Source organism: Scyliorhinus torazame, chromosome 22, assembly GCF_047496885.1.
Source record: "Scyliorhinus torazame isolate Kashiwa2021f chromosome 22, sScyTor2.1, whole genome shotgun sequence".
Taxonomy (NCBI): Eukaryota; Metazoa; Chordata; class Chondrichthyes; order Carcharhiniformes; family Scyliorhinidae; genus Scyliorhinus; species Scyliorhinus torazame.
The window spans coordinates 47,254,087-47,272,554 of NC_092728.1; the positions used below are offsets into that span (position 1 = coordinate 47,254,087).

The 18,468-nt window shown below is 48.7% G+C and overlaps 1 protein-coding gene across 2 annotated transcripts in view; it reads left to right on the forward strand.

Moving 5' to 3' along the window:
• fkbp15b (FKBP prolyl isomerase family member 15b) overlaps nucleotides 1–18,468 on the forward strand; it is a 171,687-nt gene that overhangs the window by 31,240 nt on the left and 121,979 nt on the right. For both annotated transcript variants that reach the window (XM_072488175.1, XM_072488176.1), the window contains exons 2-5: nucleotides 12,030–12,139; nucleotides 15,391–15,469; nucleotides 17,574–17,643; nucleotides 17,779–17,853. In XM_072488175.1, the coding sequence (XP_072344276.1) occupies nucleotides 12,030–12,139; nucleotides 15,391–15,469; nucleotides 17,574–17,643; nucleotides 17,779–17,853 (334 nt within the window). The remainder of the gene's footprint in view (nucleotides 1–12,029; nucleotides 12,140–15,390; nucleotides 15,470–17,573; nucleotides 17,644–17,778; nucleotides 17,854–18,468) is intronic.

Consider the following 18,468-nt stretch of genomic DNA (forward strand, 5'->3'; position numbering starts at 1 on the left):
GACCTTTATCCAAACGGAAAAATTGGACTCGAACTGAGGGGCTGTGGTAGTGGGGGAGATGTTGACTGTATACAGGGTTGTAAATATGGGTAAAGAATGTTTTACGGGTGGGACGATGGATGGGAATGGGGGAAGAGTTTTTGATGGGGGGACAGTGGGGAATGTGGGCGTCGGTACTGGAGTGAGGTGAGACTCGGGGATGGGGGAATTAGGATAAGGCCGCAACAGGAGCTGCGCCACAGGGGGCGGGGCTGGCTTGGGAAAGCGTGGGCTTTTTCCCACGCTAGGGAGTGGGGGGAGGGAGGAGCGCAAGGATGAGGGGGGATTTCCACTCCGGGGGGGGTCAACAGGTAGGTGGGGGGGGCGGGGTCAGCAGGAGTCAGCTGACTTACGGAAGTATTATAGGGGGAGCAAAAGAGCTAGATTTGGATCTCGGGGGGGGGGGGGGGGGGGGGAGAACAATAGGGTTGCTGCTGCAATGGCCGAGGGGGAACTGAAAATGGAAGATGTGGTCGGGGCGGGGGTTCCCCGTCTGGGGGACTGGAGGGTGCGGGAGACGCGGGCACGGGACTGGCTTAAAATAGGAGATGGCTAGTCGGCAGGGGGTGGAGGGGGTGGGTAGCCCCCCAATCCGGCTGCTCATGTGGAATGTGAGAGGCCTAAATGGACCGGTTAAGAGGGCCCGAGTGTTCGCGCACTTAAAGGGACTGAAGGCTGCTTTCAGGGGTGTGGGTCGGAGAGGGCAAGGTGTCAGAGATTTACCGAGAGATGAGGGAAGAGGGGGAGGAGTCGGTAGGCGAACTAAAAGGAAAGTGGGAAGAAGAACTAGGGGAGGAGATAGAGGAGGGTATGTGGGCTGATGCCCTAAGCAGGGTAAATTCCTCTTCCTCATGCGCCAGGCTTAGCCTGATTCAATTTAAGGTGCTACATAGAGCACACATAACGGGAGCAAGATTGAGCAGGTTCTTTGGAGTGGAGGACAAATGTGGGAGGTGTGGCGGGAGCCCGGCAAACCACGCACATATGTTTTGGGCGTGCCCGGCACTGGAAGGGTATTGGAAGGGAGTGACAGGAGTGATTTCGCGGGTGGTGAAGGCCCGGGTCAAACCAGGCTGGGGGTTAGCTCTATTTGGAGTTGCGGAAGAGCCGGGAGTGCAGGAGGTGAAAGAGGCCGACGTTGTGGCCTTTGCGTCCCTAGTAGCCCGGCGCAGGATCCTACTCTTGTGGAAGGAGGCGAAACACCCCGGACTGGAGGCCTGGGTAAATGATATGGCGGGGTTCATTAAACTGGAGCAGATAAAGTTTGCCCTGAGAGGATCGGCTCAAGGGTTCATCAGGCGATGGCAGCCATTTCTCGACTACCTAGGGGAACGTTAGAGGGAAGACAGATGACCAGCAGCAGCATCCCAGGGGGAGGGGGGGGGGGGGGGGTTGGGGGGGGTTTAATTTAGTTTAGGTCAATGATAAAGGGGTTTTGTTACTTGTGTATTGTTAAAAATTTCTGTATTATTGTTGCGTTTGCTTTGTAAGAGGGGAAAAATTGTTGTTTGGGAAAAACATTTCAATAAAACATATTTATAAAAAAAAAGTGACTGAAGGCAAACGTGGTCATGCTTCAGGAGACACATCTGAAGGTGGCAGATCAGGTCAGGTTAAGAAAGGGATGGGTAGGACAGGTGTTCCATTCGGGGCTGGATGCGAAGAATAGAGGGGTGGCAATACTGGTGGGGAAGTGGGTGTCATTTGAGGCCAAGAACATAGTGGTGGATAACGGAGGCCGGTACGTGATGGTGAGTGGTAGGTTGCAGGGGACGGGGGTGGTATTGGTAAATGTATACGCCCCGAACTGGGACGACGCTGGATTCATGAAACGTATGTTGGGGTGCATCCCGGACTTGGAGGCAGGACGTTTGATAATGGGCGGGGGGGGACTTCAACACGGTGCTGGATCACTCCAGATCCAGGACCGGAAAGAGGCCGGCTGCGGCCAAGGTGCTCAGGGGGTTTATGGACCAGATGGGGAGAGTAGATCCGTGGTGATTTGCCAGGCCTTTGGCCAGAGAATTCTCTTTTTTCTCCCATGTACACAAGGCCTACTCCTGGATAGATTTTTTTGTTCTGGGCAGGGCATTGGTCTCGAAAGTAGAGGGAACGGAGTATTCGGCCATAGCCATTTCAGACCACGCCCCGCACTGGGTGGAATTAGAGCTGGGGGAGGAGAGGGACCAACGCCCGCTGTGGCGGTTGGATGTGGGACTGTTGGCAGACGAGGAAGTGTGCGGGAGGGTGCGGGGGTGCATCGAAAGGTATCTGGAGGCCAACGGGGAGGTGCAGGTGGGAGTAGTATGGGAGGCGCTGAAGGCGGTGGTCAGGGGAGAGTTAATCTCCATCAGGGCTCATAGGGAGAAGAGAGAGGGTAGGGAAAGGGAGAGGTTAGTGGGGGAGGTTTTAAGAGTGGACAGGAGATATGCAGAGGCCCCTGATGCGGGACTATGGGAGAGGCGAAGCCTCCAGACGGAGTTCGACCTGTTGACCACAGGGAAGGCAGAGACACATAGAACATAGAACATAGAAAATACAGCACAGAACAGGCCCTTCGGCCCACGATGTTGTGCCGAACCTTTGTCCTAGATTAATCATAGATTATCATTGAATTTACAGTGCAGAAGGAGGCCATTCGGCCCTTTGAGTCTGCACCGGCTCTTGGAAAGAGCACCATACACAAACTCAACACCTCCACCCAACACCAAGGGCAATTTGGACATTAAGGGCAATTTATCATTGGCCAATTCACCTAACCCGCACATCTTTGGACTGTGGGAGGAAACCGGAGCACCCGGAGGAAACCCACGCAGACACGGGGAGGACGTGCAGACTCCGCACAGACAATGACCCAAGCCGGAATCGAACCTGGGACCATGGAGCTGTGAAGCAATTGCGCTATCCACAATGCTACCGTGCTGCCCTTAAGAACAAATAAATCTACACTATATCATTTTACCGTCATCCATGTACCTATCCAATAGCTGCTTGAAGGTCCCTAATGTTTCCGACTCAACTACTTCCACAGGCAGTGCATTCCATGCCCCCACTACTCTCTGGGTAAAGAACCTACCTCTGATATCCCTCCTATATCTTCCACCTTTCACCTTAAATTTATGTCCCCTTGTAATGGTGTGTTCCACCCGGGGAAAAAGTCTCTGACTGTCTACTCTATCTATTCCCCTGATCATCTTATAAACCTCTATCAAGTCGCCCCTCATCCTTCTCCGCTCTAATGAGAAAAGGCCTAGCACCCTCAACCTTTCCTCGTAAGACCTACTCTCCATTCCAGGCAACATCCTGGTAAATCTTCTTTGCACCTTTTCCAGAGCTTCCACATCCTTCCTAAAATGAGGCGACCAGAACTGTACACAGTACTCCAAATGTGGCCTTACCAAAGTTTTGTACAGCTGCATCATCACCTCACGGCTCTTAAATTCAATCCTTCTGTTAATGAACGCGAGCACACCATAGGCCTTCTTCACAGCTCTATCCACTTGAGTGGCAACTTTCAAAGATGTATGAACATAGACCCCAAGATCTCTCTGCTCCTCCACATTGCCAAGAACTCTACCGTTAACCCTATATTCCGCATTCATATTTGTCCTTCCAAAATGGACCACCTCACACTTTTCAGGGTTAAACTCCATCTGCCACTTCTCAGCCCAGCTCTGCATCCTATCTATGTCTCTTTGCAGCCGACAACAGCCCTCCTTACTATCCACAAGTCCACCAATCTTCGTATCGTCTGCAAATTTACTGACCCACCCTTCAACTCCCTCATCCAAGTCATTAATGAAAATCACAAACAGCAGAGGACCCAGAACTGATCCCTGCGGTACGCCACTGGTAACTGGGATCCAGGCTGAATATTTGCCATCCACCACCACTCTCTGACTTCTATCGGTTAGCCAGTTCGTTATCCAACTGGCCAAATTTCCCACTATCCCATGCCTCCTTACTTTCTGCATAAGCCTACCATGGGGAACTTTATCAAATGCCTTACTAAAATCCATGTACACTACATCCACTGCTTTACCTTCATCCACATGCTTGGTCACCTCCTCAAAGAATTCAATAAGATTTGTAAGGCAAGACCTACCCCTCACAAATCCGTGCTGACTATCCCTAATCAAGCAGTGTCTTTCCAGATGCTCAGAAATCCTATCCTTCAGTACCCTTTCCATTACTTTGCCTACCACCGAAGTAAGACTAACTGGCCTGTAATTCCCAGGGTTATCCCTAGTCCCTTTTTTGAACAGGGGCACGACATTCGCCACTCTCCAATCCCCTGGTACCACCCCTGTTGACAGTGAGGACGAAAAGATCATTGCCAACGGCTCTGCAATTTCATCTCTTGCTTCCCATAGACTCCTTGGATATATCCCGTCAGGCCCGGGGGACTTGTCTATCCTCAAGTTTTTCAAAATGCCCAACACATCTTCCTTCCTGACAAGTATTTCCTCGAGCTTACCAATCTGTTTCACACTGCCCTCTCCAACAATATCGCCCCTCTCATTTGTAAATACAGAAGAAAAGTACTCGTTCAAGACCTCTCCTATCTCTTCAGACTCAATACACAATCTCCCGCTACTGTCCTTGATCGGACCTACCCTCGCTCTAGTCATTCTCATATTTCTCACATATGTGTAAAAGGCCTTGGGGTTTTCCTTGACCCTACCCGCCAAAGATTGTTCATGTCCTCTCTTAGCTCTCCTAATCCCTTTCTTCAGTTCCCTCCTGGCTATCTTGTATCCCTCCAATGCCCTGTCTGAACCTTGTTTCCTCAGCCTTACATAAGTCACCTTTTTCCTCTTAACAAGACATTCAACCTCTCTTGTCAACCATGGTTCCCTCACTCGACCATCTCTTCCCTGCCTGACAGGGACATACATATCAAGGACACGTAGCACCTGTTCCTTGAACAAGTTCCACATTTCACTTGTGTCCTTCCCTGCCAGCCTATGTTCCCAACTTATGCACTTCAATTCTTGTCTGACAACATCGTATTTACCCTTCCCCCAATTGTAAACCTTGCCCTGTTGCACGTACCTATCCCTCTCCATTACTAAAGTGAAAGTCACAGAATTGTGGTCACTATCTCCAAAATGCTCCCCCACTAACAAATCTATCACTTGCCCTGGTTCATTACCCAGTACTAAATCCAATATTGCCCCTCCTCTGGTCGGACAATCTACATACTGTGTTAGAAAAGCTTCCTGGACACACTGCACAAACACCACCCCATCCAAACTATTTGATCTAAAGAGTTTCCACTCAATATTTGGGAAGTTAAAGTCGCCCATGACTACTACCCCATGACTACTACCCTATGACTTCTGCACCTTTCCAAAATCTGTTTCCCAATCTGTTCCTCCACATCTCTGTTACTATTGGGGGGCCTATAGAAAACTCCTAACAAGGTGACTGCTCCTTTCCTATTTCTGACTTCAACCCATACTACCTCAATAGGGTGATACTCCTCGAACTGCCTTTCTGCAGCTGTTATACGATCTCTAATTAATAATGCCACCCCCCCCCCCCACCTCTTTTACCACCCTCCCTAATCTTATTGAAACATCTATAACCAGGGACCTCCAACAACCATTTCTGCCCCTCTTCTATCCAAGTTTCCGTGATGGCCACCACATCGTAGTCCCAAGTACCGATCCATGCCTTAAGTTCACCCACCTTATTCCTGATGCTTCTTGCGTTGAAGTATACACACTTCAACCCATCTCCGTGCCTGCAAATACTCTCCTTTGTCAGTGTTCCCTTCCCCACTGCCTCATTACATGCTTTGGCGTCCTGAATATCGGCTACCTTAGTTGCTGGACTACAAATCCGGTTCCCATTCCCCTGCCAAATTAGTTTAAACCCTCCCGAAGAGTACTAGCAAACCTCCCTCCCAGGATATTGGTGCCCCTCTGGTTCAGATGCAACCCGTCCTGCTTGTACAGGTCCCACCTTCCCCAGAATGCGCTCCAATTATCCAAATACCTGAAGCCCTCCCTCCTACACCATTCCTGCAGCCACGTGTTCAACTGCACTCTCTCCCTATTCCTAGCCTCGCTATCACGTGGCACCGGCAACAAACCAGAGATGACAACTCCGTCTGTCCTGGCTTTCAACTTCCAGCCTAACTCCCTAAACTTGTTTATTACCTCCACACCCCTTTTCCTACCTATGTCGTTGGTACCAATGTGCACCACGACTTCTGGCTGCTTACCCTCCCCCTTAAGGATCCTGAAGACACGATCCGAGACATCCCTGGCCCTGGCACCCGGGAGGCAACATACCTTCCGGGAGTCTCGCTCGCGACCACAGAATCTCCTATCTATTCCCCTAACCATTGAATCTCCTACAACTATTGCTTTTCTATTCTCCCCCCTTCCCTTCTGAGCCCCAGAGCCAGACTCCGTGCCAGATACCTGACCGCTAGGGCCTTCCCCCGGTAGGTCATCCCCCCCAACAGCATCCAAAACGGTATACTTGTTTTGAAGGGGAACGGCCACGAGGGATCCCTGCACTGTCTGCCTGTTTGTTTTTTCCCCCTGACTGTAACCCAGCTATTCTTGTCCTGTACCTTGGGTGTGGTTACCTCCCTGTAACTCTTCTCAATCACCCCCTCTGCCTCCCGGATGATCCGAAGTTCATCCAGCTTCAGCTCCAGTTCCCTAACACGGTCTTTGAGGAGCTGAAGTTGGGTGCACTTCCCGCAGGTATAGTCAGTGGGGACACCGGTGGTATCCCTCACCACCCACATCCTACAGGAGGAGCATGTAACTGGCCTAGCCTCCATCCCCTCTTACCTTAAAGAATATAGCTGCTGTGTGGACTAACTAGATCTCCGCCCTCCGACTCTGCTCCCAGTCAGCTACACTTCCTGTAAACTCCTGGCTCTCTTCGCACTCTTTGCGGAAATGTCGGAAACAAAATGAAAGGAGCACCTTACTCCCTCCTCACCTAACTCCCTCGGTCACCAAACTCTCACTATCGCACTCAAAAAGCACTAAATTCAGCACTCAGTGCAAAAAAAAAAAGTGAAGAAAGGCACAGGGGGCGACATACGAGTATGGGGAGAAGGTGAGCCGGATGCTGGCACATCATGCTTACATCAGTAAGAGTATGGCAGAGAGGGAAATAGGTGGAGTCAAGGATGGAAGGGGAACTACAGTGCGGAGTGCGGTGAAAGTGAATGAGACATTCAAGGCCTTCTACGAGGAACTGTATAGGTCCCAGCCCCCAGGGGGAAAAGAGGGGATGCGACGATTCTTGGACCAACCTGAGGTTCCCGAGGGTGGAGGAGCAGGAGGTGGCTGGTTTGGGGGCGCCAATTGGGGTAGCGGAGCTGGTTACAGGACTGGGGAGCATGCAGGCAGGGAAGGCCCCGGGACCGGATGGGTCCCCGGTGGAGTTCTATAGAAAGTATGCAGACCTGTTAGCCCCGTTGCTGGCAAGGACTTTCAATGAGGCAAGGGAGGGGGGGGAGACCCGGCCCCCCGACAATGGCGAAGGCAACGATCTCTTTGATCCAGAAGCGGGATAAGGACCCGCTGCAATGTGGGTCGTATAGGCCGATCGCGCTCCTCAACATAGATGCTAAGTTGCTGGCAAAAGTGTTAGCTACGAGGATTGAGGACTGTGTCCCGGGGGTGATTCACGAGGACCAGACGGGGTTTGTAAAGGGCAGGCAGCTAAATACCAATGTGCGGAGGCTGCTGAATGTGATTATGATGCCATCGGTGGAGGGAGAGGCGGAGATAGTGGCAGCCATGGACGCGGAAAAGGCCTTTGACCGGGTGGAGTGGGAGTATCTTTGGGAAGTGTTGAAGAGGTTTGGGTTCGGGGAAGGGTTTATTAGTTGGGTTAAGCTCCTATATATAGCCCCGGTGGCGAGTGTGGTCACGAACTGGCGGAGGCCGTAGTATTTCTGGCTGTGACGAGGGCCTTTGGCCATGGCGTTAAGGGAGTCGGGGAAATGGAGGGGGGTGGTCCGAGGGGGAGAGGAGCATCGAGTATCGCTGTACGCAGACGACCTGTTGCTGTATGTGGCGGATCCAGTGGAGGGGATGGTTGAGGTTATGCAGACCCTAAGGGAGTTTGGAGACTTCTCGGGCTATAAGCTCAATGTGGGAAAGAGCGAGCTCTTTGTGGTGCATCCGGGGGATCAGGGAAGAGGGATAGACGACCTACCGCTGAGGAGGGCGGAAAGGAGCTTTCGATACTTGGGGATCGAGGTAGCTAGGAGCTGGGGGGCACTGCACAAACTTAATTTGACACAACAATAGAGAATAGAGAGAGAGTGATCTCAAAGTGGAAACTTTGAGTCATTCATTTGGAAGCTGACCCATGTTTGCTTTTTATGTTGCTGAAGGGCAACATGTGATGAAGAAAAGGAAGGGGTAAAGAGTAAAACCTCGGGCACTTGGGTAACAGAGAAGGATGGGAAGGTACCACAAGGAGGAAATAAATGACTGCTCTTGCAGGTTACAGTGGAGTTTTTCCTTTTCTGGATTCTGTAAATGTTCCAGAATCTGTTCCTTTATTATTGCTGAAAGGCGAGCCGAATACGTGATTCCATGATTGCGCAGCACTTGTAGAGTAATGGTGACTGTGCTAACAACTACACGAGAAATCAATCTAAGATAATTAGTTGAGTTAGTAATGTGGCTTGTTTACTCTTGCTGGAAATGACATACATTCATACATGGAACTATTCTCCGCAAAGAAACAGTATATGTTTAAGCCTTGCTCACGGGTAATTCCAATAATTTGCCTGGGGAGCCTATAGTTTCCAATTGCTTTCGCCATGGCAGCACATTAGCTAAGCAGAGTTGAAACAGTCAGCACCCTCTTCTCTTTATTTAAAAATAAATTTAGAGTACCCAATTCTTTTTTTCCAATTAAGGGGCAATTTAGCGTGACCAATCCACTTATGCTGCATGTCTTTTTGGGATGTGGGGGTGAGACCCACACAGACACGGGGAGAATGTCCAAACTCCAGATGGACAGTGACCTGGGGCCGGGATCGAGCCAGGCCCTCAGCGCCGTAAGGCAGCAGTGCTAACCACTGCGCCACCGTGCCACCCATCACCCTCTTCTCCTGTAGTATAAATTGGGATTGTTTGAAATTTGGCATTCTTTCATTTGTCCTGATGAGTGAAAGACCTCAGCAACATGTATTTGTTTGGGCTAACTGGGCTACATATATTCATCCTCTGGCACCTAAACAGGTTTTTATTAATACTGCAATGTGGTTATAGCTGGCAAGACCAGTATTTATTGCCCGTGTCCAGTAGCCCTTGAGAATGTGATGGTGGGCTGCCTTGAATTTGTGCAGTCGTGTTGTGGAAGTACTCCGAATGTTGTTGAGGGAGGTTTCAGGATTTTGACCCGGTGACAATGAAACAACTGCAATATATCTCCATGTCTTTTTAACTTGGGAGCTTGGAGATGGTAGTGTTCCCATGTATCTACTGCCCATGCCTTTCGAGGTGGCTATGATCATAGATTTGGAAGCTTTTGCTGCAATGGAACCTGTAGATAAGAACACATTGCAGCCACAAATATGGATGTCTTGGCTAGAATGTGTGCTAATTATCCTGAATGTTGTTGGAGCTGCTCCCATCTTGACAATTGTTGTGTACTCTATCCAGCTCACAAAGTATGCTATTGTAGGTGGTGGAAAGTCTATTGGGGAGTTGGGAGCTGAGAAGCTTGCTGAATTCTCAGCCTCTGACATATTTTAAAGTTACAGTGATATGTGTGACAATGTAGGCAGAATTGCTTTCTAGTTTATGTTCTTTATTTGCTGTTATGAAAATGGCTTCCACCATATTAGCAAGTGAATTCAATATACTAGACTTTATGTTATGCTTTTGATCACTGGTGTGCTGCGTTACCATTGATCAATACTAAATGATCATACAAAAGTAGGCCTTTGGTGTGTGGGGGGGGGGGGGGGGGAGGAGGGAAGAGGAGCTAAATGTAGCAAGCCGGAGCTAAAATTTGGAAAAAATAAGTTTGGTGAATCCAGTGATTCATACAATCTGAATGCAGTTGTGCCTCGTGGATGTTCCAAATTACAAAAAAAAATCTTGTACTGGAGTGAATGAAAGCAGTTTAGTCATTGAGATTGGAGTGCCTGTCCCAATGTGGAACATTCTGTAACTCCATTAAGAACCATCCTATGCTTTAAATTACCCAGTGCACAGGCAGTCATGAGAGAATCCTTGCTACTTGCTTGGGCCTCGTTTCAGACTCTTCCAACTTTTGTTTCGCTTGAGCTGTCTCATTCTGTGAGACTGTGATATTTGACTTTCTGATCGTGATTCTGCACTGATACTCCTTGCGATCATCAGACTCTGTCCGACATGCTGGGACGCTGGAGCACCGAGTACATGTGGAATGAAACCGAAGGGTCAGTATCATACAGGAATTATATGTGGTAACTCTGATCTCTGTCTGCCTAACAGTGGTGAATCTAGTTGTTGTGACCCTCCGGTGTGTTTGAATTAAACCAGAGGCAGGACCTGGAAGTTTCTGGTCTTCAACACCGTGTCCTTACCTGATCAGCTGGTAAAGGCATTGGATTGTTTCCCCATCTTCTAACCCACCACCCTGCACCCTCTTATCAAGTTCTAGCTTTGCTGCCTCTGACACCATCCACTTGCCCCCATCCCAACTTCATGCATTATCTCTTCCTTATTCTCTGCTCTGCCAGCATTTAAGGTATACAACCAGTCATTTCTGAAGGTGAGGTAAACCAACTGTTCAAGAAATCTTCACTACTGCAATAGTCCCATTGGCTTTCCTTTCCACACATTAAGCAGCTTGGCAACTTTCATCCTTGATGATTCACAACTCAAATGCTTGTCAATTAAGCCTTTCTGTACACTGTGTACGGTGATTCAATCACCTAAATACAGTGTCTGAAGCATTGTTTAGTAAGTTTGACTACATCAACAACATAAAAGTTGGTTATCTTCTATGTGTTCATTTCAGAAACTAAAGTGATGTGATTGAAAGCCCCACACCATGGTGGACCCGTGCAACTTTTTTCTAGACTGTGATATTACATGTAATCTTTCCCATTTAAGCAAAAGCTGAAATGTAGATTTAACATTTACTTGCTGAATCACTTGTGGGAGCAAGGATTAGGCAATGAAAAACCATTGCCTGTTAGTGTTGTAGCACAATATCTCCCAGCCTTTCTGTGCTTGATGAATTCATGAGCCATCTGTCCTTGTTTCTGTTGCCTCCAGCTGCACTTTATTGACTGTATGATCATACAATAAAGAAAGGTTACTAAACTGTGGCTTAGCTTGAGATATGACAGTGTGGGGAGAGGTAATTGGAATGGGAAGCATTTCATGGGGAACACAGCAATGGCTTAGACCATTTAGGCTAACTAGTCTGTTTCTGTGCTGTAAGTTCTATGAAATTTGTCACACATAGACCTGCATTGGGATTGGTTGGGCATATGAGATGGATGATCAAATTATTTTCTTTATTTATTGTTTTAGAAACCATTCACCCTCTTTTTCTTCCCCCCACCCACCCCACCCAAACCTTTAATACAGACTGCAGTTCCTCATGAATCCAGTGTTATTGCAAACGAGAGAGCTTTGTTAGTTGGAGATTCAGATAGAGTTTTCTATTTTAAATTTTGTCTTATTTTTGGTTTCCCAGATTTATGGATGGGATTCTATGTCCTCCCACTGCTGTCAATGGGATTTCCCATTGAAGCCACACCACACCACCGGGAAACCCGTGGACATGCAGTTGGCGGGACAAGGGAACCCCAACCCCGGCGAACAGCTGGAGAATTTTGGCCAATGTTTCAAAAAAAAATTATGCTTCTCACGAGACCCTGAGAAATGTTGCAAGTAATCAACTGGGGCTTTACTGCAAACTTACAGATTGCTCAAAATTTGCAACTTCCTCCTGGATGATTTGCTAACTTTTGCACTTTCCCTCTGCAGGTCCAAACTGGCCTCACTCTTTGGGATGGATCAGGCTTCCACAGGTCAGGGGAATGAGTCCTTCCAGTACACTGCCCCCAAGCAGCCGAAGAAAGGGACACCACCTCCTGGTAAGAATATGGAATTAGACGATGAGTTCATGTTATTCTGGTGGATGGAATCCTGCCTGTTCCAGGGAAATGACTAGGTGATCCATTGAACCAGAACATCCGCACACCTTTCTCCCAATGCTCCTCCATCTCTCCGGCAGATATGCATTCTAGGAGAGGCAAAATGTCTGAGGACAATTTAAGGGGAGGTCCTCTTTGATCTGCAGAGAGTCAAAATGCTCTGGAGACGATGGTGATTGTATTCACCAATGGCACATCAACTATTTATATGCAGACAACTTTCAGGATTAAGTTGCCAACTTGGCTTGGACAAAGCCCTGGAGTTTCATCACATGACCTCCCACCTTCCAACAATCATGCTCCCAGCATTATTTGCCCAACATGTTCCATTTCCTATAAACAAAAGCAAAATATTGCGGATACTGGAAATCGGGGAAAAAACCCAGAAAATGCTGGGTAAACTCAGCATATCTGGCATCATCTGTGGAGAGGCACAGTTAATGTTTTGTGTTACTCTACTTTTGTTGTTCGTTGTTTTTCAGCTCCATGGCTTGTCCCAACTGAACCCTACCCTCTTCCCCACATGCCACCTGTGCCGTGCTGTTCAGTTGCTCCCAGTTTTAAAAACATATTTTTACTCCAGGCTTTTTACATATATATACAAAATATCAGAAGAACAAGATATCAACCTAAACAAACAACAACAGATCCCCAAACGCCCCTGATACCAATACCCTGCAGAGTGAACTTGATCTTCTCCAACCTCTCAAATTCTGCCATGTCACTTACCCACACCCCTGCCTCCCGGGCCTTCCGACATACCAGATGTCGCCACTTCCGGACTCGGCGCCACCCAGACACCCAGAACCTCAGATATAACATCTGAGAACCCCTGCCAGAACGCTATCCGCCTTGGACACGCCCAGAACATGTGGACGTGATTCGCGGGGCCCCCACTGTGCACCACTCACACCCGTCTTCCACCCCGCAAAGAACCTTAAGCACCACTTTAAACTGGATGAGGCTTAACCTCTCACACGACGAGGACGCGTTCACTCTCCGCAAGGCCTCCGTCAATGTCCTGGCCCACACCTCCCCTCATAGCTCCTCCTCCCACTTGCACTTGATCTCCTCCACCAGATCGCCCTCCCTCTCCATCAATTCCTTGCATGTATCTGCTATTTTGTCCTCCGACAACAGATCCTGCAACACAGGAGGTAGCAGCCCTGGGAAGGACGGCACCTCTCTCCTCCCGAAATCCCTCGCGTCTAGGTGCCTAAACCCTTTTGGCAACTCCTCCAGCCCTGCAAATTTTCCTCCTGTAAACAAGTCCCGAAAATACTCGATCCCCACCTGTTGCCACCCCTGAAACCTCCCATCCAGCCCGCCCTCACAATCCTATGGTTGTCTCATATTGGCACCCACAACGTCATGCCCTCTAGCCCAAAATGTTGCCTGCAATGATTCCACACCTGTAATGCCGACATCGCCACCTGACTCCTGGAGTACCTGGCTGGCGAGAACGGAAGCGATGCCAACAACAGAGCCCTCAAACTCGTTCCCCTACACGACGACGCCTAAAAACCTTCCTAAAAAGGACTTGGGGACAAAGATAAGGAGGTCCTGGAACACGAACAGAAAGCTGGCATCACTGTCATTTTCACTGTTTGCATTCGCCCATCCCACTTCTTAAAATGTACCTTCATTCCCTCCGCCAATCGAGCCAAGTTCAATCGGTGTAGCTGGGCCCAACTCCACACCATGCGGATTTCTAAATACCTAAAGCGCGTCCCACCATCCTGAACTGCAACTCCCCTAATCACCTCTCAAGCCCTCTGGCATTGATTGGGAACATCTCACACTTTCCCATGTTCACTTTATACCCTTAAAAAAAGGCCAAATTTCCCCAAAATATCCATAATCCCTCCAATGCTGCCTACAGGGGAGAGCGGGCACCCATGTCTTGTCCCACAATCTAGCCCAAAGTACCCCGAACTCATCCGGTTCATCCGAACACTCTCCACCGGCACCCTGGAGAACAGCCAGATCCGGTCCACAAATCCCTGCCCAAACCCAAACCGCCCAGTACCTCGAACAAATGCACCCATTTATCACCTCCCTCATCCCAATCATGGCCCTAAACCCCCCTGACCTTGGGGAATTTCAACTCGTCCAAGATCCGCCGCATCCCCTCTTCCCTCTCCCTCAGGGGCTCTGACTCGTATAGCCTCCTATAGAAGGCCTCAAATGTCCCATTCACCCCCTCCGGGTCCATCACCATATTCTTCCACTCATCCCTCATCCTACCAATCTCCCTGCCATTGTCTGCTTCCTCAACTGGTGGGCCAGCATCCTACTTGCCTTCTCCCCGTACTCATACACTGCTCCTCCAGCCCTCTGCAATTGCCCACTGCCTTCCTCATGGACACTAATCCGAACTCTATCAGGAGCCTGTCTCTCCCTTAAAAGCCCCTCCTCCGGCACCACCAAGTCCCTCTGATCCATCCTCAGAATGGGAAGCCGGGGGGGATCTACCAGCCTTGCTCTCTCCTCCCGCTCCACCCTCTCCCAGTGCTTCCGAATCTAAATAAATTCCTTCCGCATTACCGCCTTGGGTGCCTCCCACTACATGGCTGTGACCTCCCCCATGACGTTCAACTCCACATAGCCCGAATGGCAACCCCATAATTAACCTCCACTATGGCCGTTGGGCCTCCCCTGAACCACCCACAAATCCATTCAATATGGCGCCTGGTCAGAAACCACAATTGCCGAATACTCCCGAGTCAATCATCTCCTCCTCAGCCTCGTCTGATTCCCCCAGCTGCGTCTCCTGCAAAAGCACAACGTTCTCTCTCAGACCTCTTAAATGCGTGAACACGCGCGACCGTTTAACCTACCCATTCTGCACCTCACATTCCACGTGAACAGCCTGATCAGGCCCCCCCCCCCCCCCCGCCGATCCGCCATACCCCTTTTTAAACCAGCTCCATAACGCGCGCTCCTCCAGGCCTGCCCTTGGATGTCCACTGCCATCTCTCCCTCTCTTTATTTTTTTTCTCCCCAACCACCAAACAAAAAAAAACAATCCCCACCCCCACCCCCACCCCCACCACCACCACCACACACACAGAACGCTTGAGGATTGCTACTGCAGATGGCAGTTCGAGCCACCGCTCCACTCTGTCTTGTGCCAATGAATGTCATGGTTTGTTTAGTTTCAAACATTCATTAATTTCTTTCCTTTGCAGGAGCGGGTTCACAGAAGCCAACAACTGGTGCTGCTCCTCCAGCAGTCTTGTTCGCAACTGGAGTGCATGCTTACCAATAGTAAGTGCTGTTGAGCAACTGAGCCTGGATAAGGGCCTTTATGTGCGAGTGCACGATGGAGTGACTGGTTAAAGCTAATATTGGTTCTGGAAGTTCATGTGTCAGCATTCTGCCATGGGGCTTGGAGCTACTTCCAGTGTACAGTTTTTTAAGAATGTTTTAATTGGGTTTTATACATGGTATATTTACAGATGTACACACAGAGAAATGAAAAAGAAATAACAAAACCACTACATAACTAAAAAACCCAGGGGGAGTGTATCTCCAGAGAAGCAGAGAAAATGTCATTATTGCATGCCATTGGGGGAGGCTTTCTCCTCTTTTCTGTTTCTTTAAAAAAAAATACATACAGAACAGGCAAAACAAAACTGGGTGGGAGAGACACCTGGGTGGTGCCCTCGATGTTACTTGCTTCTGCCGGTCGGTTCTTTTATGTTTTTGTGGCCCCCCCCCCCCCACCCCGGGTCCTCCCTCTCCTCCTTCTCTTTTGTCATGTCTTGATGTCTTGGCTACTTGATTATCTATTTGTCTGTTCGTTGGCCACAAACAGGTCCCGGAACAGTTGGGTGAATAACTGCCAGGTTCTGAGGAAGCCACCTTCTGATCCCCGGATGGCGAATTTGATTTTCTCCATTTGGAGAGATTCCGAGAGGTCGGACAGCCAGTCTGCGGCTTTAGGTGGTGCTGCTGACTGCCAGCCAAACAGGATTCTACGGCGGACGATCAGGGAGGCAAAGGCAAGGACATCCGCCCTCCTCCCCATGAAGAGATCTGGCTAGTCTGATACCCTGAAGACTGCCACTTTCGGGCATGGCTCCACCTCATCCCCGCCATTTTGGACATTGCCTCGAAGAAGGCTGCCCAGCAAGTCTGGGGAAAGACCAGAACATGTGGGCGTGGTTGGCCGAGCCTCTTTGGCACCGTTCACATCTGTCCTCAACGTCCGGGAAGACCCTACTCTTTCGGGTTCTTGTTAAGTGGGCTCTATGTACCACCTTTAGTTGCGTTAGGTTGAGTCTTGCACACATGGAGGTGGAGTTGACCCTATGGAGTGCTTCACTCCAGAGTCCCCACCCTATTTCAAGCCCCAAGTCTTTATCCCATTTCCTCCTCGTCGTGTCCAGTACAGTGTCGGCCCTCTCTACCAGTCGTTCATACATGTCGCTATAGTTTCCTCCACCTAGGATGTTTGCGTCCAGTAATTCCTCCTAGTAGTGTCTGTCGCGGTGGTTGTAGGTACGTCCTTGTCTCCCGTTTTTAAGGTGCAGGTATCTGAGTTTGTTGCCCTTACCTAGCTGGAATCTCTCCGTCGGTTCGTCCACTGTTGTGACCCTGCCGTTGGTGCATAGGTCCCTGACCATCAATGTCCTCCGTCCTGTCTCCGCCTTTTAAAGGTGGCGTCAGTGAGTGCTGGCGTGAACCTATGTTTGTTGCAGATGGCAGATCGAACATTTTGGTCAGGCTGAATTTCTGACATAACTGGTTCCAGGTCTGGAGGGTGCTACCACCACTGGGCTGCTGGAGTGTTTTTTGGGTGGGGATGGGAGTGTTGCCGTGACAAGGGCCCGGAGTTGAGTCCCCCTGCAGGAGACAGCCGCGTGCACCCACTCGGCTTCTGGCTCCTTAATCCATTCCATTACTCTTTCTGCTGTTGCCGCCCAGTGGTAGTATTGTAGGTTTGGGAGGGATAGTCCTCCCTTGGACTTTGTTTTCTGTAGGACCTTCTTTCGGATCCTAGCATTCTTTCTGCCCCCCCAATATAAATGGCGTGATTAATTTGTCCAGTGAGTTGAAAATTCCAGTGTACAGTTGAGTGGCTCATCCTTGAGTTTAAAGTTTTTGTAGAAAAGCTTATTGAAGGTCAGATACCTAAGCTAACATTATAGGGTTTTTAAGGATGATTTAATAGGTGCTTGTCCACCTTGAGAGTTAAGATTATGATAGGACATGTAATTGTTCCACATCCCTGATGTACTTCAATTTCTACTTTATCTTTTATAAAGGGAGGGACAGTTGACATGGTGCTCTGACAAACAATTGGAATATATGTGTCCTGGGTAGAGTTTCGAACCTGTTATTGATTACATTCTTTATTGTATTACAGTCTGAATGGTCAGTATGTGAAGCAAGGGAAGCTGGGTGCAGCGATTCTTGGAAACCATGCTTCTGCAGAGGTGGGTCTAACTGATCAGAGAAAGTGAGGGTGCTGTGCTAAGTAGCCTTTCCTTCAGTTGGTGGAATGAAACATATGATTCTGTGTATCTTTTTGCTGTGAGCTGATTCTTTTTCTCCCTCTCTGGCCCCTAAAGTACAAAATTCTCCTGTATGCTAGCCAACAGAAACGGATTGCTGCTGCTCACATCTATCCAACGTTCACTTTTACTGTGAGTAACTTTTTGACTGAAGTACATGGGATTATTGAATACGGGTTGCTATCTATGATTTTGTTCATAATTCAGGGTTTAAAATTCAGTCGCCTTAGTGCTCAAAGTTGTACTTCTCCTTTTAATAATTTCCTTCATTCATATGTATAAGTTCAGTGGATGCTGGTTCATTGGAGTTATTGAGGAAGTTGAACATAAATCAGTTTCCTGACACATTAGCTTGAAGTTGATGAAGGATGTTTGAGTTTCACGTAATCTTTGTTGATGTAATGTGTTCAACCTGTAGTATTTATTAACAAAAAGGTATTGGGTATTGATTAATTTTACTAATCTTTTTCATTTAAAATTAGTGAGATTCTGATTATGTTCCTTCATTTATCATTTAAACATGTTCAATTTATATTTATGTTGACTGTGGTACTGGGAGCTTGTTGGGCTCTCCCCTTTGTTCATGACCTGAGCTGCAGTTGGAGGCTTGATCTGCAAGCTGAATTTTAGGAAGTGGCACGTTCCTTACCAAGGTCATCTTGTTCCTCTTGTCATTGTCCAACTTTAGATAGTGAGTTAATGTTTGTAACTGCTTTGTATTTTGAATAGCACAGTGGTTGTATTAAC